General features: G+C 40.5%; 3 protein-coding genes across 3 annotated transcripts; 1 reads left to right on the top strand and 2 right to left on the bottom strand.

Annotated features, from left to right (window-relative positions):
* The first annotated feature begins 1,195 nt into the window (after window positions 1–1,195).
* On the top strand, window positions 1,196–7,575 carry LOC145453937 (uncharacterized). The gene is made up of 2 exons (XM_080331900.1): window positions 1,196–2,610; window positions 5,014–7,575. The coding sequence occupies exons 1-2, from the start codon at window positions 2,330–2,332 to the stop codon at window positions 5,882–5,884; spliced, it is 1,152 nt and encodes a 383-aa protein (XP_080188026.1). The 5' UTR covers window positions 1,196–2,329; the 3' UTR covers window positions 5,885–7,575.
* LOC145453935 (carboxypeptidase B-like) lies at window positions 7,271–14,799 on the bottom strand. The gene is made up of 9 exons (XM_080331898.1): window positions 14,642–14,799; window positions 14,355–14,430; window positions 12,616–12,855; window positions 12,329–12,535; window positions 11,424–11,522; window positions 9,879–9,969; window positions 9,595–9,794; window positions 9,415–9,499; window positions 7,271–7,575 (listed from the first exon to the last, which is right to left on the bottom strand). Exons 1-9 carry the CDS (start codon window positions 14,761–14,763, stop codon window positions 7,391–7,393), a joined length of 1,305 nt encoding a protein of 434 aa, XP_080188024.1. The 5' UTR covers window positions 14,764–14,799; the 3' UTR covers window positions 7,271–7,390.
* A 1,623-nt stretch (window positions 14,800–16,422) lies between these two features.
* On the bottom strand, window positions 16,423–21,542 carry LOC145453936 (carboxypeptidase B-like). The gene is made up of 9 exons (XM_080331899.1): window positions 21,379–21,542; window positions 21,073–21,148; window positions 20,615–20,863; window positions 18,534–18,740; window positions 18,374–18,472; window positions 18,220–18,313; window positions 17,952–18,160; window positions 17,804–17,888; window positions 16,423–16,843 (listed from the first exon to the last, which is right to left on the bottom strand). Exons 1-9 carry the CDS (start codon window positions 21,468–21,470, stop codon window positions 16,650–16,652), a joined length of 1,305 nt encoding a protein of 434 aa, XP_080188025.1. The 5' UTR covers window positions 21,471–21,542; the 3' UTR covers window positions 16,423–16,649.
* Between the last annotated feature and the right edge of the window lie 2,488 nt (window positions 21,543–24,030).

Raw genomic sequence — 24,030 nt, 5'->3', positions numbered from 1 at the left:
CATTATTGATGTTAGTCATCCCGCGCACAGCCGCGCAAACTGTTTGCGGATTGTTTATGAATATTGTGAAGGTACGGGCAGTCACCCGGCTTCATTATGTGCCGTAACAGTGACATTAATGTAGTGCAGGTTATCAATGACATGCATGAAGTAGACTTTTTGCGTACCGGGTAATATGAACGCTCGCTTCTACATAGTTCGATTGGTACAGATAACGATGTCGCCGCTGTGAAACGACATACTATATTGTATTTTACAATCGTGTCGCTCTGTACGGGATTTGTTGGGGAAATTCTGGTTCGTTCTTCCGGGGCCTACGATAACTTATCGTTAAGTTATCGTAGGCCCCGGTTCTTCGTTGTATTATAATTTTTATCATTTCAAAACACCACAAGATTGAGATACGACAAAATATAAAGGGATTCTAGAAAATCGGGGCGACCGTGGACTATACACATTATCCACAACCGTAGACAAGACAAGCGTAGCAAACCATGGATATCGAGATATCCCTGAGCAAAGGATTATCAAAATCTATTTATTCCTCAGAATATAAACAGGGAAGGATGGATTCATCGCGTCGTGACTTGATATCGCATGTGCATTGTGACTATTTTAGATTCCAATTTACGTTAAGAAACTAAAATCGGAATAACTATTCCATAGTATATAAAATTAGGATTACTGAATTTACGAAAACTTGGAAATCGAATTGAATTCCTATAATTGGTAAGGAATACAATCAAATCAAGTTCATCAGAGTTCATTATCATTAACTCGGGAATGGCGAACGTCTAATTGCCTTGCACAAGATTGACTCGTTTCTCGCCACACAGTTCTCCTATATAGGGTTTACAGGAAAACCAGAAATTAGATTGTAATTAAAATTAGAGCATAGAAACGTATCACAGATTAGATTACTAGCATTTCGCTTTAATTATAGTGTATTAGACAAATCTAGTCGTACAAGTCTGCTATGAAGTTTAAATTCTGAAGTGCAAAGTAATTTTTATGGGGAGTGTTTTTCTTTGGATTTCCAAAAGTTATCGAAGTTGGCTATCTGTAGTTGGAAATAAGAAAATTACTGGTCGCGCAGGGCACACGGCAAGACCGACTATAACTATGTAGATTACTGGCTCGCGTATTGAATTTGCTCTCCCTATATACTTATACACCTGTTGTATGTGGTGTCGACGGGCAGTCGGAAATTGATTGTCTGCGGTTGAACGCTACGAGTATATCACGGGACTAGCCATGAACGTGACGAAATCGCATCAAATAGTATCACGACGCATCGATTTTTGTGCTTAACTATATAGCCGTTACATATACACGCTCTCTATGCTCAATCGCACGTGATTTTTCATCGCCGGCGAAAGGTAACACAATCATAGTATTCGAACGAGACACATACATATAGGCGAGACTTTTTATAGGTTTAACCCGCTGTGAGGCATTACTAGTTCCGTTATGCTACTATTTTTAGATTCCAATTACGTTAAGAAATGTGTGTTTTTCATATGAGATCGTAGAGAATAGTTGATGGTAACTGAAGGCTTAAGACGATCTCAATAGTGACATGTCCTGCATATAGTACTGTGTGGTGTGGTATGCAGAAATATATTATTGCTGCCCAGGTGACAGGTCATTCTATAGTGTGCAGAGTCACCAAATATATACACGTTATGCGAGCAAGGTGCAGGTCATTGCGTGGGACACGAAAGGCTACGTTTTATACATTGTGTAATGATAATATGATATGTAATGACAATATGCTTCACACGTTGTGTAGTGAGCGGAAGTGGTAACCAAATTAGAAGACCTGCAATCGAGCTCCAGACTTGACCCGTGGCAGCATCGTGAAATCATTGAAGAGTTTGAGTTTGAGGTACAAGCCGTGTATTCCTCGGGCACAGAGTTGGCAATTTAGAAACTTTTCAGCTCTTCAAAAGTTAGATTAGAATTAGAATTACAGTTCAAGTTCAGTTTATAGCAAATCAAAGTTGATTCCAAAAACCATGAGAACGGCAAATGTATGTACACTGTACAGCAAGCCTGGGTCGTTTCGCACTGCACACTTCACAGCATCTCTTGTATAGTATTTTCATGAAAACCATTAATTTGTTTAAAATTGGAATTAGAGCATATAACTATTTCGTAAATTCGATTAGAATTAAGAATTGGAGTAAATAAACATTTCACGAATCGGATTCAAATTATATTACTGGCATTTCGCTATAATTCGCCTAAGTCTGCTCAGGCATAAACAATAACAAAACTACTTCTCAGCATTTCAGAATCGAAGCTCTTACATAGTGCATGTTACTCTATGAATATCGTGTGTTCCGCGGTTTTGATATACTCCCTGCAATGGACCCACGAGGTGTACGGAAACTTCACAATCGGGACGGCCACGGATAGCGACGCTACTATCACAGTGTCCAACTCCGCCCGCTTGACTACGGCGCGTTCAGAAAGCGTGTGCGGAAACGGCACAATAAGAAACGGAGAGGAATATGTCATCCAGCTGATGACCAGTAATGGATGCCACCACGCCCTGCCGTATTTCGTGCGGTGTTCCGATTACAGCTATAGGATGTTCGAATCGAAGTGAGTGGAATAGTTCTGATTTAGATCAGTGTTTCGCTAAGTGTGCGACAGTGCGAGTTGGATCTACAATGGAGCCCGATTGTAACGGACAAAATATTATAACGTGCAGTCAATTATCTTTACTCTACTGTTTTATTTATTGCTGACTTCAATCGTTAATATAATAATAATTAGGGTTGGGCAATATCGAGTACGTGAGTGATTCAATTCTGAATCACGTAATATGCTTCGAGTCGAGTCGAGTAATCGAATATCACTGATTATGACCTCATAACAGACTGTTATATGTAAAAGTTTAAATATGTACATTTTATGCGATCACAAAGAATATAATGCTTGTTATCCATCAAATTAAAGATGCTTTGATATTTTTTCGATCCTACCGACTTCATTGCACTTGGTGTCAATGTTGTGGGGTCACGACTTCGGAAATGTGCTATTTCCAGTAACGGTCGTAGCTTGGTAATGCATGTTTCGTATGCTAGGATACGGCCAATCAATGTTTCAAGGCTTTCGACAGCGAAAATTTGTATCGAAACTACAATTCTCGTTGATAAATAACTTTCAGTGGCGAGAAGCGTATAATTTCAGCACTCGCAAAAAACCGTCTGTCACTACTCCGACTCGAATCATGAAAATAAATACTCGATTCAGATTTGAGTACTCGAATCATTGTGCCCAGCCCTAATAATAATCGATGGATTTGATAGCAAAGCGGCTCAATGCTTAGTGGTGAACAGGATCGAATCGGGGTAATTTATTTCACGTTTCGTGATTGAAATTATTTCGAATTCTCTTCGTAGAGACGCGTCGCAGGACTGCATGAAAACTCGACAATATTAAGTGAGCGAAAATTGGTATTTCGGCATCAAATCACTGTTCAACTAAACACAGTACACAGACAAAAACATTTGAGTAAATGAACAAGTTGATAAGGAAAATTAGAAGTACTTCGCTACTGATGACCTCTATAGCTCTTCGGGAGCGATAACGACATGTCGAGCTTGATTTAGGCAACGACGACTCGAAAAAGCTTGAGAACCACGGAATTCTAAACTGAGATTCTCGGCCACAAATTTTAGTTACGTTATGGAAAATCCATACCTGGGATTTGCGTAACGTGCGGAAAATCTCGGAATTCCCAGAGCGCTAACGCTTTCATGATGATGATATTATCGCTGCGCCTCTAACCATTGAATCGTGTCAAGATTGAGGAATCGAGCTAAGAAATATCTCGAGTTTGCAAATTTTAAGGATGAATGAATCAATTTGGAGAAGTCTCCGGAATATTATTTTCGTCCTATACAACAATTTGTGGATAAATTCAGTATGGCGCTTTCCGGACGTCTGCCCGAGCTCCCGCGGAAACCCACTGAAACCATATGCATCGTGTTCAGATCGCAGACTTAGTAATGTAATTGCCATCCGCGCTTTGACAATACAATATAGCGCAACCCGTTTGCCCACACGTGAACTCGTCTGTGGATTAGTATCATGCTAATGGATACGATAGAACTGCGGATTAAGATATTCAGCGCATTCACGGTACCGAATGAATTGCCTTTATAATATGATGCATGGATTATTACATTTACGTTGCGTTACAGCACCTGCTGTGCTCATTACCGACCGAATGCACAGGCTGATCGAGTAATCAATAATAATATGATATTGCTCAAACGCACGGCGTATGCGTTGTCATTGATTGATAAATCACCCTCCGCGTATTGCTGTTGATGCGCTGCTGTATATGTTGCGAATTCAACCTTAACGTTGCGAAAGAAATATGCTTCTACGTCTACGCGATGCGTGATGCTATATATATATATTTGTTTGGTAACAATCTGGTGCATGAAGCAAACTGGAGCTTAGGGTCTTTCTAACCGTTGAATTGTCAGGAAGACACTCTTACCAGCGATAAGTTACGGCGAAGCCGAACCAGTATACCAGTACCGTGTCCTGATGAAAAGTTTTCCGTCATTCAAGACGAAGTTTCTTGACTCAGTCCAAATTAAATATACTAATTGAATGCATCCCTCATTTACTATCTTCTTGAAAGTTTTGAGCTAGGTTTCGTCCTTCACTTTTTTGTTTTTCGTTATTTCATATACCAGCATAACTAGTAAGTATGGGTGTATTGTATGTACACATCTATTTATATTCTCTATGGTTCCTTCTTGACTTGACATAGTTAGTTACACTAGTTACACACACACACACACACTAGTATTATCGTGTATGTCTTGTTGCTTTGGGGATTTTTTACATACTCTATGTGTTTGTTGTTAATGTTCCGGTTGACGGAGCAATAAAATCTCTCTCTCTCTCTCTCTCTCTCGATGTTTGACCAATTTGGTTGTCTGCAGTTGCAACCTAGTGTAATGTTTACTATTCTTTTTATAGATGCGTCACAGGCAAGATTTTGTACATGATTGCCTGCGTAATACTTGGCTTTCTCACAATGACGGGAAATATGCTGGTAATCATCACCTTCTTCAAAGTCAAGAAGTTGCGAAATAGCCAGGGGATTTACAAAATGTCCATGGCGTTTACAGACTTAATATTCGGCGTGTTCGTACCGCCCTCTGTGATGATCTCATGGATGGGAGGATGGCGAAACGCCAACTACTTGTCCGCGTTGGGATTCGTCACACCGTTCACTACATTTTCATCCATGGGTATGCTGATCGCGTCTGGAACTGATCGCCTGGTCGCCATCATTTTAGGCATTCGCTGTCGTCCGTGGGTTGCTAAACGCTGTGCGTACGCCACTGTTGTTTTTGTGTGGTGTATCTCGGCCTGTGTGTCGTCATTGCCATTTTATGTAGATAACGTATGGTTCACATACGCGTCTACAGGGACAGTCAAGCTCTTAGCGGGAGAGCCAGTTGTGTTAGCATGTCTGGCGGTGGCTATTTCCGCTGTATATTTAAACGGTATATTTTTATATATTGTCATTAAAATTAGAGAGAGAGAAGCCGCAAAGATATGGAGCCATCACATATTTAAACGTGACAGAGATTTGGCGATCACCCTCTGCATAATGAATTTGGCGTTTACCTCCAGCACATTGCCTAGCATGATTTTCCTCACTGTGAACGACTCCATCAACACGCCGCTGCTCATTGGAGAGGGTATCGTAGTATTTTTTTTTATGACCAACGGATTTTGGAACTGTATCGTATACAGTTTCCGGCATAAGGAATTTCGTGACGAGCTGAAATCTATATTTGCGGTTTCGAAGCGTGCGTATGACGTTCGCGCAATGAAATAAATCGATGTTTTTTATGTTGTTTTTTGACTTTATGTACTGTGATAATACATTTCTCGATTTTCTGAAATTCACTGCCTCGTCGAACGGTACGACACGATTCTAATATCATTTGTTATCATCTGGATCGTGGTGGCTTATGATATGTTTGTGATGGTAGTTTCAAGCAGATTAATTAGGAAATTCGTCCTATCTTTTACCTATACACACTGACTTTTGAATATACTATAATATAAGTGGGGCGTTAAAACCCTATATTTCCGATGGCAATCAAACGATAATGAAATCTATTCACAGTTTTACGCCAACGGGTCTTCAAACCCAACTGATGCACTCTGCAGTAACTGAACGGAGTAGGCGTACGGCGTGTAGTTCCATCCAACATTATCCCGGTAGAACAGTGGTTCTCAATCTTGTTGACTTCGCGGACCCCCTTTGGACCGCCAAGTACCCCTGCGGATCCCTGCCCCCTCATTTTAGTTCAAATGTAGCTCAATTATGGTTTAATCATATTCTGTCTTGTGCAAATATTAACTATAGACTAGTGATAAATAGCAGCAGACTTCTGAAAATGCCCTCTCGAAAATAGCACGATACTCTTTATTTAATAAATGGGTAGACTTCTATATTTCAATGCAAATTCTGTAACTGCATTTCTTGAAATGCGAGGTCGTGTCTTGAAAATGGGCGCCTGCAATTTGGTAGGAACGAGCGCCGAAAATCTATTTCCACAAATATAGGTGACGCGATAACAACGCGTAACGACTCCGACGATGCCTTTGCGTAAAATCGCAACATATATGGCACCAACATTGAGTAACAAATTTTTTAATGAATTATAACTTCCGGCCCAGTAATTTCTTTCAAGCAGCTCATGTTGAAGGTATTATGGAAAAAAAGTTATTCACGAAAATCTCTTCCAAAATCCGATCAAAACACCTCTAAACAGCAATATGTTTCAACAGTTAAGATGCAAAGCTACTTCGTGATTTCTCTAATTAAAAAAATAAAAATTAGGTTACCAACCATTTTGAAAGTTTGAAGGTTTCGCTGACAACCTGAAAATGCTCGGCGGACCCCCGGTTGAGGACGACTGCGGTAGAACATGTCTGATGACGGCACTAAATCACTATTTTGAAATGGCAATTTGTACTTTGGTACTATCCTGGTGTAGGCTACGGACTGAATTGTAAGAGGTTTATTATAAGACCAAATAATGCATCTTGAAAGTATTCTGACGAGTACGTTTGAACTGCTGCAAATCCCGCTAGGCTAGCTATCCCGCGTATATTGTTTCCGTGTAGCATCATGTTTAAATCTGATAAATCCTTGAAATTCTTGAGTGCCATCTCATCAACGTCAATATTGTCGCATCGAATTACAATGTAATACTGGTATTGCGAATATAATATAGGTGTTATGTGTTTATATATAGATGCAAACGACTAGTATATACATTTCAACCAAGAATATCTGGAATTTATTTCATGTCTGTATAGTTCAGTCTAATTACAGAGTCGTGAGCTCATTTTTGAAAACTTCCAATGCCGCTAAATATTCTTCGCCGGTAGGAATGATTTGCTCTGGCGGCAGGAGAAATCCGTATTCTCCCGTGTCTCGCAATTCAATCGTGTAGCTCAATTTTACGCCAGCCTTATCGTAAGTCCAGTCCGACGTGGTCCCCGAAAACTCGTCTGTAAGCGACAAAAACGTGATTGGAGCAGGCGAATTTGCTTAGAGATGTGTTTGGATTTCGCAGTATACAATTATATATATATCCTGTGGAAACCATTAAGGAGCCATGTGTTGTTTGAGACTGTAGCTACACAGTGCACAGTAAGTGCTTCGTTAGATCTAACAGACCGAGGTATCTGTAGTTACAACGGAAATGTTGATGGTGATTATTAGCGATACATTTTGACCTGTCAAAAGTGTGATACTTGCGTTACCATTCTACATGTGTTTTCGGAATCTCTAGCAAGCAAGCTAACGTGATCGTTTGCATCTTCTGTTGGTTATTGTTGTAACAAAATGCCTTAGTACAAGAGGATTCATATGTCACATTCTGAATACATTGTTCGGCGAAGACAAATATCTTGCGCCGCTGCAACAATGATAGCCCTATATTTGTATCACTTTATCGAAGCTGCGAATGCGTATATCCACTATCAGGAAGGTTCCAGCGTCCATATACTGATGCTAATGAGAACAACGTTGCTGATGAAGTAGCAACTTATCAGATATCATGACACTACGATTTTCAGCTGATATTGTGATACGAGACGCTCAAGTTACAATTTTTAGCGTTAACGACTTACCCAGCTAACACCTATATTTTACGTCAAATTACATTATATTACGGATAACAAGGGTTCTATTCTAGCTACATCTCAATTTGCAATCAATGGTACGGTAATAATCGGTGGCGCTAACGATGGTAAATTGACATATTTCTATACTCCCATTATTTTAGTTGCATACTTGCTACAACCCTGCGTATGCATTTTTAGGAATGCAACAGATTTAACTGTAACCGCGGACGTTAGAATTCATATTATTGAATCGCGAGTCAGAAGTATGCGGCAGTGCGACCACAGATATTTTAATTATATCCTTCTAACCATACATGTATTCTCCTCATATGACGGTTTCCTATTAGCCTCATCACCTATGTGACTAGCTAGGTAGTCTTTCGGTAATTTTTCCTTAAAACTTTGAAATCTACATGCACTTTTTGCCTTACGGAATTGGGTGTCAATGTTAGTTACTAGTTCCTAATGGTGACTAGAGTGAAACCGCAACACCGATATCGGCTGGTTATAACGTTGTCTATGAACGACGAACATACTCTACCTCTGCTGTCTTGAGGGATTATTAGATGAAAGTATTTCTTCCTAGAATTCTCGACATTTGTTAACAATGTGATGGATAATACACGCATTTTTGCTCTACTCAGAATTGCTTCGCAAGCTGGATGAAATCGTCTGACGGGCCGGATGCGACCCGTGGGCAATATGTTTGTCGTCCCCGGATTACAGTGTTAGATATGAATGGTCAAGTATATATAAGCAACAGTTACGATCGGTAGCAGAATTATAGCCGTTGCCGTGGTACCACGTCGTGTGCAGTAGCGTACACATGGGAGGTACGGGTGCGAAATATAAATTCTGTCCTGGAATCCCAATTCTATCTTCGTTATTTATAAATTGATTTGCAATAATTATTCATTATAATATTTCGCGGGAAAATCATAATTTGAAGATTGTGTACTGTTAAAATTCTGTTGATCCACAGCTCATTTTGTGCACCATGCAGTCGAGTAACGTTTAGTCATGTGTTGGATCTGCAGTGAGATGTGTGTTGTATAGTAGTAGATTTTTTTTCATGTCCCAGCGAAGATTCGGGGTTCCCACTTGTCTTGGCTTGTATATTAGCGTAAGTACCCCCGCCTTAGTAAAGGTCAATGAACAACTGGTAGGCGCATAATTTCATATTCCAATTTCGAATAGCGATTACTTTATTCAATTACTTACATAAAACCGTTGCTCCAAGACCATTCGTATACTCAGTGCCATACACTGCGTATATTGCATTCTTCATCTTTTCCCCAACGGAATCCTTATCAACAAATACAATAAACTCTGTTATGACCTGATCTATTTAGATAGGCCTACCTAGTGCATCCGCAGTATGAGTATCATTATATTGCTGACCTGCAGTTCATAGTCTGGCGTTGTAATGTTCGCATAGTTGTAAGGATAGAGAATGTACTGAGAATAAGAATGCGTTGACAGATATCCGTCGATTTTCCCCAGCGACAACACGTATCTGGCAAGGTGACGTATCACTGGCTCTGATTCCGGAGTCGGTCCGTGGTAAAGATTGGAACAAGGGTCGTTCGACGACCCGGAAACTATGGAAAGTAAATGAAGTGACTTATTTCATAACCATTCCGTTCTGTTGAAATTTCTGTAATTACATTATATGTAATGCTTACCAGACCAATATGAATCCCAGTTACGGTTTGCATCGACTCCCGTACATAAACTGCTTGAGCCTGTGGATTTGGTTTTTCTCCACAGTCGGTCCTGAATATTAAAATCATTAATCAGTACCAAAATCATCGACGTTGTCAGTGATGCAACCTTAGTATACGCGTCTATTTCGAAAGCAGGCAATATTTATTAGGGATGGCGTAAACGCGAGGTGCACGTTCGCGTTCTGTGTGTGAACCTCCAAGATTGAGAGGTTCACGTTTACAAACGAACCTTGATAGGCTCTGCACTGTGAATGAACCTTTTTCATAAGTCACAATTTTTACGTAATTATAACAGCCTTGGTTGAAATCTACTGCATTTCAACTGCGTGTCACTCCATGCATGGCGCTGGCAGTATAAAAATTCAACACTAGACGAGCAAGCACCTTGACAATCTCAAAAAATTTATCTGCTTTGTTAAAGAAGTTTGCTCGAAATATCCAGCTTTCTGTTTACAAATATCTAGTGATTCTCTGCTGTGAGCTTGACCCGCAATGACACCACCTCAGGAGCGATGTCCGCTACATGTAGGGAGTCAGCGAGGGATGCTTATTCAACCAATCAATGAAATTGATATCGTTGTCTGATGTCCATCTTCTTTTCATATGTTTATCATATCATAAAAACCAAATCCGTGCGATTGGGGTGCTGGCTTCTGTTGTATAAATTGGTAATGAGGTGAAAACCTTTTTACACTCTGCTCAACATGAGCATAGCAATACTCAGACGCCGAATACGTTGTACGGTCTGGCCTAAACCGCTAAGGCGTAAGCTTACATTCCCTTGCAAGTCCTCGTCGAAATAGTTGGCGAAGCGATGGAAGATATTGATTTTATGGGATTATCATATCATTTGATTGCTTCAGTTGATACATTTGGCGACGGTTAAAAAGTCAGTGTGTAGTTCGGCATTGTAGATTATGTATCCGAGTCGTCGCTAGCTATCGTTTACCTGTACAAGTATACATGTACGACTTTGTACGTACATGTATAACTTCACTGAAATGTGCGGTTGGAATTAGCAATGTGGCGTCATGAGGTTCACGTTCTCGTTCACACAGAACATTTCAAAAAGGATTGGGTTCACGCGAACCTGAACCTTTCAGAGGCTCATACCATCCCTATTATTTACTTCGAGTTGGATCAGAAAATGGTTCGATCGGGTAAGAATGATTTTGAACAGAGCATGTATCGGATTGTGCATTTGAATTCCTTTAGAATAAAGACCTGAATCTCTGCAGGTGACGACTGTGTACTAAGGCCTCACGGCCCCTTGTTGCCATCCTGGTCCGTATCGGGTTTTCACTGGTGTGCCAAATAATGAATCTATATTTTATTTTTAACAAACATGAATAGCAGATTGGATGTGACCTGTTCAGGGATTTCTAGACTGGTCACAGATTAGTCTATAAGACATCACTGCTCATGCTATATAATTAACGTCGGTGAAGTGGCTGCATTCGGTGCATTCAGTCATTGCCCCGCACTAATTAATTGCTGTCTTACATTTGTCCACGTCTCCACGTAACCGTCTATGTTTATCATCGGTACGAAATACCAATTCGCGTCTTCCAGCATGTGTTTATACAGCGGATTTGTCATCATCTGAAATAAGAAATGTTACAGGCATAAAGTTTTGACGGAGTTATGTGCACTGTGCAGTTGGTAACTACAGCTCTGACTACATAAATAGATATAGGCCTATGAGTAGAGTAGGATACGGTTTTGTCCTTCCTACAATCGGTAGATGTCGCTGTGTCACCGCAGGTTAACAACATTGTCAGAGATGTCATTCTCGTTCAGTTCAATCATTTCAAAACACCACAAGACTGCGATACAATGGAAAGAATGGGCGGTGTCGAAATGACTTGGAGTAGTCTTTGAACTCAGACACCCACGCACCTTACTGCTTCACTTCGAGTACAAGCAGAAAACGGTACGATCATGTAAAACTAAATCCTTCAGAATAGATACCTAAATCTCTGCAGACTGATAACTGCTTCATTGTAGTAATACAGTTCGCGGTTATTGACGTTTCATGTCTGTTCATTAATAGATGGCCTACCTCAATATGCGGCTTTGGAGTGAAAATGTGGGATTTTAAACTATAGTTAAACCATAGGTATAGGACACTATGGTTGAACTATATTAAGATATATCTTACTAGAATAAAAGAGACCAAATGCATACGGTCTCACGGTCTGTCGTGGAAAATATACAATTATACATCCACCTAATATGGGATTCGGTGGTCGCGACTTTCCACTATAATGACATCACAAATTCTCGATGAAACAATAAACGGTGTCGTAGCGACCTATTATTTGTTGTCTACACACTGACAATGGAGGAGGTTCACCAAGCATCGAGCCAATAGGCCCGTAGACTGTTCCATATCCGATCCGTGTTACCTCTTTGAAAATATAAAGCAGCGATGCTGTTGTAATCCACTCTCGGCAATGTATGAGAGAATCTATGAAGATGACGGGTTTATCAACGTCTCCACCGCCTAAGAATTTCAACACGTACATCGGCCGACCCTCGTATGTCACTGCGATTTGCTCCATGGTAACGTTATTCGGAAACTCCATCGTTATAGTATTCATCCATTCCATGACCTTAAAGGATTAACAAACATGCCATTGCTTGCAGTTTTACTACCAGATAGCCCGATGTAGTCCACAGGATACGCCTTTACCTCATCATAGTCATGATACACACGGTAATCAAAGTCCAAGATGCTTCGCAATTCTCGGCTGTTCTTCGCTTCGATTTTACGTCTCATCTGTTCGAGGATGAGTTGTTGAACATTATCTATATAGGTGTGAAATGGGATGCGTTCGGTTTCCAATGTAGATCTCAGTGTTCTCTCCTTGTCAGGGTGTATCAGAATATCAACAGGCTTTCCCGGGGTTGTAGGCTCGCTCCAATAGTCAATCTGCCGTAGAATTGAGGATGAAACTAAAGCGAAGTGTGTAATTTGACTATGGTTCTTACGTGATTACCGAGCAACAGCATCCATAAGATGACCACAGTTACGTCATTTACCCGCTACCTACCATATTTTCCGAACACCAAAAGATGGCATGATTTGGCCAGCAAGTATAGCGACGGTAGAATTGTTACGTTTGAGTTTGATGATAGAGATTGTAGAAATTGTCCTACAATGTCTATAGTTTAATGATGCCTTGCATATCCTTGGTAGTTGCAGATAAAAGTTACAAAAAATAGCAAAGAAAAAGTTACAAAAACCCAGACACAAAAACAACAATGCAAATTAATCTTCAGGTTCAGCCCATGAATGCTTCGTGGTTGCGTTCACTTTTGCCAATAAGAAATGATGATTTTTAACGAAATCGTGAGATTGGTAATGTTTACACATACATGAAATATCACTGAAATTATATACAACCATCAAGATGCTCCAAACTGATCTAACTAATATAGGCTAGTAAGGCTACAAGATTTTACAATGTCTAGCCTAAACGTCTTGATAGAAGTATAAGCAACTATCTGGAAATGCGAAAAAAGAGGACATTTGGGCATTTTTGATCGTCATCGGAGGACCATTTACTTTTCTTGATAAAAACAACATGTGATAGGCCTACCTGGCTTGGAACCCATTGATCGCGAATAATTGATGTAAACCAGGGGTGGCCAATCTGCGGCCGTAGAAGAAAATATGTACACTGCAGTGTACACTGTACAGCCGTCGACACGTGTTTCAATTAGTATGTGTTCGTGGCCGTCGACAATTTAAATTTACGAATTGACCGAATTTTCGAGAGATTGAAATTAATCTTGAAATTCTCTTCGCTCTGCGTGCTACTCAATGTGATTTCATTTTTCGATATTAACACAGTAGCGCTCTTTGCAATCTGAGCTCCACAGTGCAGATGCGAACAGTAGAGGAAAATGATGCGCCCCATATAGAAACACCAACTAGGAATCATGTACTCGTATACCGACAATCCAGATGGGAGGTCAAAGTGACTGATAACAATTTGCCCTCCCGAAGATGCAGCATCATGTATGACTTCCCCTAAATTTTCGAAAACACCATCAACTCTGCCGGTGAATCTAATCACATGCGCTGAGAAAGGATAAATATTTGATAGTAATATGTAAAACTACTAATATTAATGACGAAACTCATTAGTAAATCTGAAAATCTTTTCGCGCTGCGCTCGACTACAACCAGTTTTGTAGGTTAGCACGGCCCCTCGTGATTTCTGTGCTTTAAGTAAGCCGACACGATTAAATATATTATTCCGGAGTTCACTGGAAATGGACATTTAAACATCGGTATTTGGCGTCCAGCTAGCTATGCCTGGAATGCGGCCGTAGGCCATATGAGTAGTCAAAATGCGGCCATGAATAGCAAAAAGGTTGATCACCCTTGCTGTAAACGGATAACATACAACAGTATTCTTTTACCTCAGTCGTAAAACCCAAGTCTTTCAAAAACTCAACATCTTTCATAGTACGTGGTTCCGCCCTCCATACTTCGTACCTGTATCGAAATGAGCGTCCAAAGATTTTGTCCAATATTGTTTTCTATTCGCGGTTTATCAAAGGCTGCGAGACATTTTATCTGCCTGGAAATTTGAGGGCCCCAAATGCGTCGCTAATATGGAAAAGTATAGAATCAAGTTTCGGGACGTTAACAGTAGTCATATATGCCAAACATATTACAATAAAATGCAATGAAAAATTTTTGTTACCCATCGTAACTACGCTGATCCGCGGCTACAAAACATGCGATAATACAGGCGTAAAATATTCCCGTAGTAACCATAGCCATCCTGCACCGACTTCTATTCATAGACTCCCATTCATATCTCATTTACTCCGTTGAAGTTCTCTGTGAGCAATGTGTGAATACAGTGACGCAAATATTTGGAATTGGGTATATGCTTGCTGCTATATTGGACTATCGGCGGTACGATGAGTTTGATATACATATAGGCTAATGGCGCACATGGCGCCTTTATTACTATGTACATTAAATTATGATTTTATGAATTGTGATGAATAGTACATAGAGTGAATATCTGCGGCGGAAAGTGTTGAAGTTCGTGGTGAACTCAATGGTTTGCAGTTTTTCTGGATAGAATAAAAATCGAAGAAAATAAGATACGGCACATTATGATTATCACCTCGATATTCACTTTGTGGTAGACAACCCTAGCAAAACGTCGACCTATTTCCACCAAATTTTCACCAAAGTTAGGATCTCTACCGAAGCAACTTTGATTCAAATCCTAAAAAGATTGCTGCATTAGTTTTGAAGCTATAGATGTGACTGATTTTCTATTTCGAGGGGCCTAGTTCTTAGAGAGTGACCAAAAACTCTGTGTGGATCTTAATTGCAAATTTTCGTCAGTCTGTCGCGAGCGTAATGCAGATTTATTTCCATTCATTTGATACTGCGTTGGTTGGTAAAAAGTAGCGTTGCCTAAGCAAAAACTTTTTGTGGTCAAACTTCTGCGTTTTTTTCTTAGTATTTTGTCATCTCTCCTGGATAATGCTAACAAATACTGTATTACTTCCTGAAAACAATAGTTTCGCTGGGCTATCACGCATTTTCGAAATCTCAAATCATCCGCGACCCGCAGAATATGACCTGTGTGGCCATAGTGGCCATAGTCAGATGCGCTGATGTTTGTTTTGTGGTATGCCTGGTGTTTATCGACTACAATGGTCATTTAAACCAGGCCGATTATCCTTACTTTTTGGCGAGGAGGAGCCTATATAAACCTTTAACACTTGGATAGGAATTTCCGAGTCGACCTCGGCTGGACTCGAACCCGAAACCCGTTGATGTTGCGGCTCTGGATTATACCACTACGCCATCTCGCCCCTATGTGAGTTGTTGTATATGCCTGTCTGTGTTCCAATCTCTACTGCTTGTGTGTCTTTCATCCATTAAGGAGGGGAGGAGATGTTGTGCACTCAGCTCATGCGATCATGCGTTGCTGTTAATGCGAAGCGCGGTGAAGATTTGTTCGGTTCGTTGGTACGGCGGGTTACAGAGCCCCGGAAATGACGTCGACGAACAAATACCATTATCCAGTCCAGTCCAAGGGTCTCAGATTAAAATTAGCTCGCGAGTCAATTTCCTAGTTTCTCATGACGTTGCGGGCCGCATTTTCATTAACAAGGGCAATCAATGTCTTCCTAACCAGGCAAGGATATGCCTTATTTGACGGGACCTTGCGAAAATAACACTTCATTCTCATCGTGGAAATGTGATTTACTTCGTAGCAATGCATGCATGGCACGACAAAATCACATATTCAAATATTTGAATACAATTATTGTTCTACTTGGTTTTGCAGCTGCCGCACCAAATGTTATCGTGTTTGACACCCCTAGGTTACAGGGTGGCTGTGTGGAGCATTACTAAGCAAGCAGCGTATCTTGTAATGGAAATATCTTGTCTGTAATATACGCGTATTGTTCATGCAGCTGTATCCTTGGCGAGTTAGTAAGGATAGATCAGTTACTTCCTAATACACAATACAATTTTATTGATTGTCTGCATGATTTCGCATTTACTCGCGAACGTTTGCTTGTGTGTCAGCCCATACCACTGACTAAATATGCATACATCGGATTACTACGAAAAATGGACATTGGGCTAAATACAGTAGCATTGGTTAAAATTTCATGAAGACTTTGGTGAAGAAAAACAGTAATGGACTGTTCTCAATCCTGCACTTTTCACATTTATCCCGAAAAGTTTTGCAGTACATAATCTTTCAATGCTCGAATTCCTTCCAAATATTCTTCCCCATTCGGAATTATCTGTTCTGGAGGAAGAAGATGACCGTATTCGCCAGTATCTCGTAACTCGTAGGTGTGACTCTGAACGATTTTGGCCACCTCATACGTCCAGTCCGTCGTGGTTGCGGATGCGGGGTCTGTGAAAAGTTGATTATATCATAAATCCCGATAATAGCATAATATATTCGTTATATTATTTTCATTCTTAAATTCAAGGCATTTTTGTTTACGTAATCTTTCAGTGTAGGATATGTATTCAGAAGTACGCAGTTGTATCGTATCTGATGGAAACTTGAGGTCTATATCAGAGTGTTGCCCATGCTGTAGCAAACACTCGGGAGTATTAATCGCTGATTGAACTATACTACTATGTTAAACTATACAAAAGCGAATACCTGAGTGATTCGGTTCTGAATCGAATATTAGGCTTCGAGTCGAGACGAGTATCACTTATTATGACGTCAGAACAGTATGGGAGATATGGAAAGTACGTTTCATGCTACCACAAAGAATGTAATGTAAGCTCTAATCACAATAAACGTAACTTGGTATTATGTCGACCATGCCTATATTTCGTTGCACTTTGTGACAATAATGTTGCGGATCGATCACAACTTCAAAGATGTGTCGTTTTCACGAACATTTGTATCTTTGTACGAAATGTTTCTTATGCCTCGACGCGACATAGGACAACGAAATGCCGACATAGGTTTCAAGGATTCCACTATTGAAACTATAGCCGTCCCTACTGACGATATGGAGGTCGCTCACGTAGTAGTATTTTCCCCACTCTAGTTTGGATACAAACATATGTTTCTGATAGCCATCGTTTTATACGCAGTCGGATTCCAAAGTATGACTGGAAGTCACAATTTAATTTGCTTGTCGCTACTCAAAATCTGACCAAGTTGCATTGAGAGTAGTGACTTTAGTTTTATGAGACTCCCCAGTGAAGTTGCGTAAAATCATAGCCAGCGTCCAGAAATGGCGACAATTTCTCAATCAACTGGGTTGGATCCACAAACTGCCAATCAAGTGGCTTATCTCTATTTAGAACTGCCATGATTAATTGATATGAAGATCGTGCTAAGCCTTACAGATGGTGGTGGATCCACGACCGTAGACGTACTCTTTCCCGTGGACTGCCCGTACGGCATCGCTCATTAACTTTGCCGCTTCGTGCTGTAAAATACGGCCGCAAAGTAGCTGTAACTCATGTGATTGTGCAAGTACGGGATTTCTTACAAGAGCTTGGTCATCTTTAGATGTTACGTTTTCTTTATAAATGTAGGGGTACAGTATCATTTGCGCTGCCGAATGGGTAGATATATACGCGTCGAAATATCCATCCCCGAAACTCAGGACGTAATTTGCGAGATTCCTGACTTCGGATTCTGATGCCGGGGTAGGTCCGTGATAGATTGACGAACACGGGTCTGACGAAGAGCCTGGCACTAAATTAGTTTGGTTCAAACATGTTGCTGATGAATTATTAGTTTCATGAATGTGTTACCAATAGACCAAAACGCATCCCAGTTGCGATTACCATCAGTTCCGACGCATTCTGCTGAAGGCCCAGTACTTCTTGTCTTCCTCCACAAGCGATCCTGTAATATTGACTTTGTTAGCTTTGCGACCGTATAGCTATATATTTTAGGTATTCTTACACCCGTCCACGTCTCCTGATATCCGTCTACATTAAGCATGGGTACAAAGTACCAGTCTACATCCTCCATCATGTGTGAATACTTGGGATTTGTCAGCATCTTGGCACAAATTACGATAAGATTCTGGTGGAAATACGGAAAATCTATGTGCACTGCCAACCTCTTTCAACATGAAGATCACCGATGCAGTCGTAATCCATTCTCTACAATGGATGAGGGCATCTATGAATATCTTGGGTCTTGCTTGCGTCGACGCCCGTTTGAATGTCAGCGCATATATTGGTCTGCCTTCATACGTAACTCCGATCTGGTGTTTCGTAGCGGTTTCGTTGTATTCTTGCACCACCATGTTCATCCACTCGTATACCTGAGTGAGCATGGTGTTGTATTAGTTTTACAGTTTACCTAACATTTGACGGCTGCCATATCAGTTCCTGAACAAGAGAATGAAATCAGTTCTCAACAATAGTTGGTAATCGATACAGGTATAGGTTGGATAGTAATAGGATCTTATATATTTATGTCCTTGATGTTTTCTGTGGCATATACACGACACCGTGTAGACCTGTCTAAAGATCTAACGTTTTTTCACATTAAATCTATTGTCACAAAACACTTTGTTAAGTCCAGGTGCACTGCACAATGCAAACATGTCCGTTGGCCTCAGAGGTGGTCAATAACGAAGTACTTCTACTTTTTCGAAGTACTCAAGTAGTTTTCCTCTACTTCTGGTACTTACTCAAGTAGATCTCAATTTTACTACTTCTACTTTTACTTCATAATATTTTGTGATCTACTTACTTACTTTTCGCTATTTTCAGTTTGTCAAGTAGAAGTAGTGTAATCCTCCAATCAGGAAGAAAGCCTGAGAAATTTCGGGGCTGTTTTCACGGAGTATCGACATTTAATTTTCATAAAAGTTGAGTTAAGCCCAGAATTTTCGTCGCGCTTCGCACGCAGTGAATGTGGAGTATCCAGTATGATTTCACAAAAGTATCGGTGAATATAATTTAGGTAGCGGGTTGGCGTGGTTCCGTTCACACTGCATTGTCGCCCTTCACCATATCAAATATTTCATCACAGTATATATGGCTTATCCTAACGTTTGAAACTGATGTTTCGCAATCTAGCATTTACTTATCATACCGTAATCTAGCTGTCCATGGTGTGTCCTAATCTGGAAAAGTGGATCGACTCTGACTTTTGTTCAGTTTTAGAGCTGTTTTAGCATACCAACCTTCGAAACTTTCTGGACTAAAGACATTAAATACATGTTCCGTTTTTAGATTTATATTTAACTTTCAACTCCCAGTACCCTATATTTTGATTTCTAATTAATATCAGTTCTTTTGTCTGGATAACGTACATCTTGAAGTATAAAAACAAGTGTAGTAATGCCTTCAGTTTCCAGAAATAAAGCTACACAATATAGCATTTTTACGGTCAACCATATTTTTTATTAACGTTTACTAATCGAAGAAATGGTTTACACCGCATCCAAAACAACATCTCCGTATTGCTCTTCGACTAAACTACAGACCTTATGAAGGAGTGTGCAATACCATGATATTTTCTAAAACGTGCTGTTTGAGTAAACAGAGGATTAGTATCGCATTTCCATATCAATACTATCATTTTCATCCCATGATGTGGACGAATGCTTATGCTATCGAAAATTGAATACCTGCTGCATGGTATGCATCAATATGAATCAAGCTCGTCACCTATCGCATAGCTCAATTTGCACCTTTTTATAATCCATGTGAACGAATTAGGATCGTTTTCAAAACTACTTACTTACTTGAGTACTTTTAAAGTCAGTCAATTCTACTTCTACTTCAAGTAGTTTTAGGTTGCTCATGGAAGAAGTACTTCTACTCGTACTTGAGTAGATTTTTTCGTCGCTACTTCTACTTCTACTTGGGTAGCTTTCTTGACTACTTTGACCACCTCTGGTTGGCCCTCGTTCGCAATAATTGAAATGAGCAAGCAAACCAGGCATCGATAGGTAGGTCTATCGTTCGCGACAGCATCATGGTTAAAACCTGCTCGCCTTGATTATTCGAAATTCCATGTCATATTTGGTGATACGATTGTTGACATACAATGTTCCTATTCCCTACTAGTTGCTTATGATACCCCTGACGAGTGTCAGTCGAAAATACTCCCGTTTATTCTAAGTTGAATATATTATTCAATTGTCAAACCATATACCTGTCAAACCATGCGGTGTATAGTTACCTCAGATGGAGGGTGATAAACGCTGTAATCAAACGTCGAAACGGTGCGCTGTGCGGACCTTGAGGCTTTTCTAACGTTTGCGTTAGCCTCCATCTGGTCGGCGATCACAGCTTGGACATCACTCAAGTCAATTTTATAGTCCTCCAGGCCGATATCGTTCAACTTAGTATCCAGCAGGCTTCGTTGATCAGGACGGACCATGAACGTTGCGGGGCTTCCTGCAGTAGATGGTTGTCTCCAGAAATCCAACTATGAAAAGTCGAAGAATTGATCTATTACTTAGTCTATATATCCTACCGATTAAAGTCTTCAAAAACGAGATTCTGAATTTTAGACATTGCTAGACGGTGAAGGTACGCGTTCGACCAAGTTTATCTAATGCCGTCATAACACTTAACACTTAGGCAAAGCATAGTAGGCTATAGGCCGTTATGCGAAACATATAAAAATAATATTACCTCTGCCTCTTGACCGATATTCACCAATTTCTTTAGTTGGTCGTTAGATGAAGGAACTACTCTCCATACCTGGTACCTAGAACACCGTCAGTTTAAACGAGAGCAAGGTGTACAGAAAAGTACTTCGCAATCTGGCTATTTTGACGCTGATTATTTCAGCCTAATTTGATTTCAGAGCACGGTTTGGCATATATCTCGTATCTGGAGAGCTTTGATCACATGTGAATATGCCTATAGGCGTACATAATAAGTATCCTTTGCTTGAACCGACGGAGTGATCTCGTTACAGAAATGGAACCCACTCACCCTGCATACGAATCAACTCTTCTCATTCCACTCGCGATGCCGACTGCAATACTTATGCAACTTAGCAATACATTGATCCAACTACCATTCATAATGAACGATTTCCAGCCTTGGACCAACTCGGATTGTAAGACAGGACCTCTTTCCCGGCCTCTTAGACTACAATGCTAAATGCAAGTGAGGTTTTGATGCCGTGAAGCGGTTTTTCATCAAATATTTATTTAATGCTAAATGTCGGATTTTGTAAAGGATATACCCCATTCCTAGAATTGAGCAAATATATGTCGCATGACTATTACGACTGTTAAAATTGAGCAGTGTATCATATTACTGGGAATTATGTTTCATTGCCCATGTGTTGTGATGCATGCTAAAAACTTGATTTTCATGGAAGTTATAGCAGCAGAGCCATGTCAAGTATAATATAAATGTATATGTAATTGCGAAAATCACCGTTTGAGTAGAACTTCCGCCACGAACAGAAGAAGGCGCGATTTTAATTATTTACCTGCCTTCCTATACCGCCGCGATAGTAAAACCATAGTGTCCTATATGGTGTCGACACAAGCAAATCTCACGGCTCAGTGAAATTGTAACACGTCACAATTTCCATTTGGCTACGGGCAATTTGACGGTCATTTTTGACCAGCTTGCCGGGCATTAAATTTGGTAAAACTGGTATCAATCGAAAGCTGACTCTGCACTGATGACGAAAATATAAATTTTATTCCACTCGTGGCCCTAGAACTCCCACAATCAGCCTCGAATTTTTCATTGTTATGGAGATTGGCATTAATACGCCACAATGCTGTCTGGCGAAACGAGAGAGTAAGTAGAGAGTAACTCTCTCGTTTCGCCAGACAGCATTGTTGCGTCCCAATGCCAATCTCTCGTTTCGCCAAACAGCATTGTTGCGTTTCAATGCCAATCTCCATAACAATGAAAAATTCGAGGCTGATTGTGGGGGTTCCAGGGTCGCGAGCGGAATAAAATTTATATTTTCGTAATCAGTGCAGAGTCAGCTTTCGATTGATACCAGTTTTACCAAATTTAATGCTCGGCAAGCCGGTCAAAAATGACCGTCAAATTGCCCGTAGCCAAATGGAAATTGTGACGTGATACAATTTCACCGAGGCGTGAGATTTGCATGTGTCGACACCATAAAGGACACTATGGTAAAACGATCAATTTGGGCCGTCGGTCATGGCCAGGCAGTATCACAAGTCACGCTTGTATAAGTCTCCCCCGCACACTGCTGTAGTCCTGAATCTCCTACCATCGTTAGTGCCGCGTAAAATCGATTAATAGCTGAGATATTCGTTTCATGGTCGAGTATGAAGTTTTTAGTCGAGTATTTGAGCAGTAAATGTGACATGAAGCGAAACAAACACGAACACGAACACGAAATAAATCATGCCAGTGATATGCTTACTTTATGCATTGAATAGCCTAAACAGCGTTAAGCTTGATGTCATGACCTTTTTGTTTATATTTTGGTCGTCGGCTTCACAAATTTTGGGATACACGCAACCGCCCATAAAACTTGAAGGGGTCTGCGATCACAAAAGTTTAAGAATACCTTCGAGAGGGATTATTTTCGGGTTCCAAGTTATTTCGAAAGACATCCAATTTCAATGGGACACCAGCGGTCTATAGGCCATTGCAAAATGACGCAGCAATCGCACAGAGTCAAGGACGTCTGTAATTTGTAACCATGCTTCGTATAACAGTAATGTGTATAATAGTATGCTACAAATGGTTTTAACTATCTTCCCTGTGTCATATACATGCCCGTGAAAACGTAGCATGTTATGCATGCAACACTTTCTATGTATGAGGCATAAATCGCGAGACGTTAATAAACCTTGAATTTGGGACACGGTCCAATGATTTTCGGAACCACTGCTATATCGGACGTCAATTCCAACAGGTCCTGGTCCGTCAGAATCGCCGATATTGACACCTGTATTGGATTCAGAAGTCTGACATTTGTAAATCTTTATACACAGACTTGCTGTATAAGGACCGATCGATCGATGGATCGTAGGCTATATATATATGTGCCGGGACATCCGATTAGTTATCGCATGACCCGTCATTACAAATTAATAATCTCGACTTATCCTATATCACTATGCGCGCCCCAAGGATGACACAGCAGAGACGGTTATTTTGCTACATATACCCGCAAACCGCATGCGGCCGTGGCCCACTAGGACACGTTTCTGTGTAGTATTGACCGAACGGCAATATTGTATCCATCTATCCAACCGCAATGACATATTACTGTGAGAAAATTTGAAATAATTTATTGATGATGTAGTTTAACAACGCCCATTCACGGACCCCTTAAAACAAGTTTGAGAACCTCTGCTCTATCGGAATGACCAATTCCCAGGCTACAAATGATATATACAGTACATTATTACATTTAGACAGACATCGCCTCTTTGACCTCGGTGACTAAATGAAGGCATTGCGTTGGACAATTTCCTGTTGTATAGTAGTTTGTCTCCCGTTAACGCTTCTGCTGTTGTATATGCTAGGTTGTGTTCCGTTCTCTTCTGCTCGTGTGTCTCTCATTTATTAAGGGGAGAGGATCTGTGGCGCACTCAGCTCATGCGATCACTGCATGACATGACGCGGTAGTGG

This window comes from Botryllus schlosseri, chromosome 13, assembly GCF_051294905.1.
Source record: "Botryllus schlosseri isolate E-star chromosome 13, Bs_hap1, whole genome shotgun sequence".
In the NCBI taxonomy this organism is placed as follows: Eukaryota; Metazoa; Chordata; class Ascidiacea; order Stolidobranchia; family Styelidae; genus Botryllus; species Botryllus schlosseri.
This window is presented reverse-complemented; position numbering and strand designations above follow the sequence as displayed.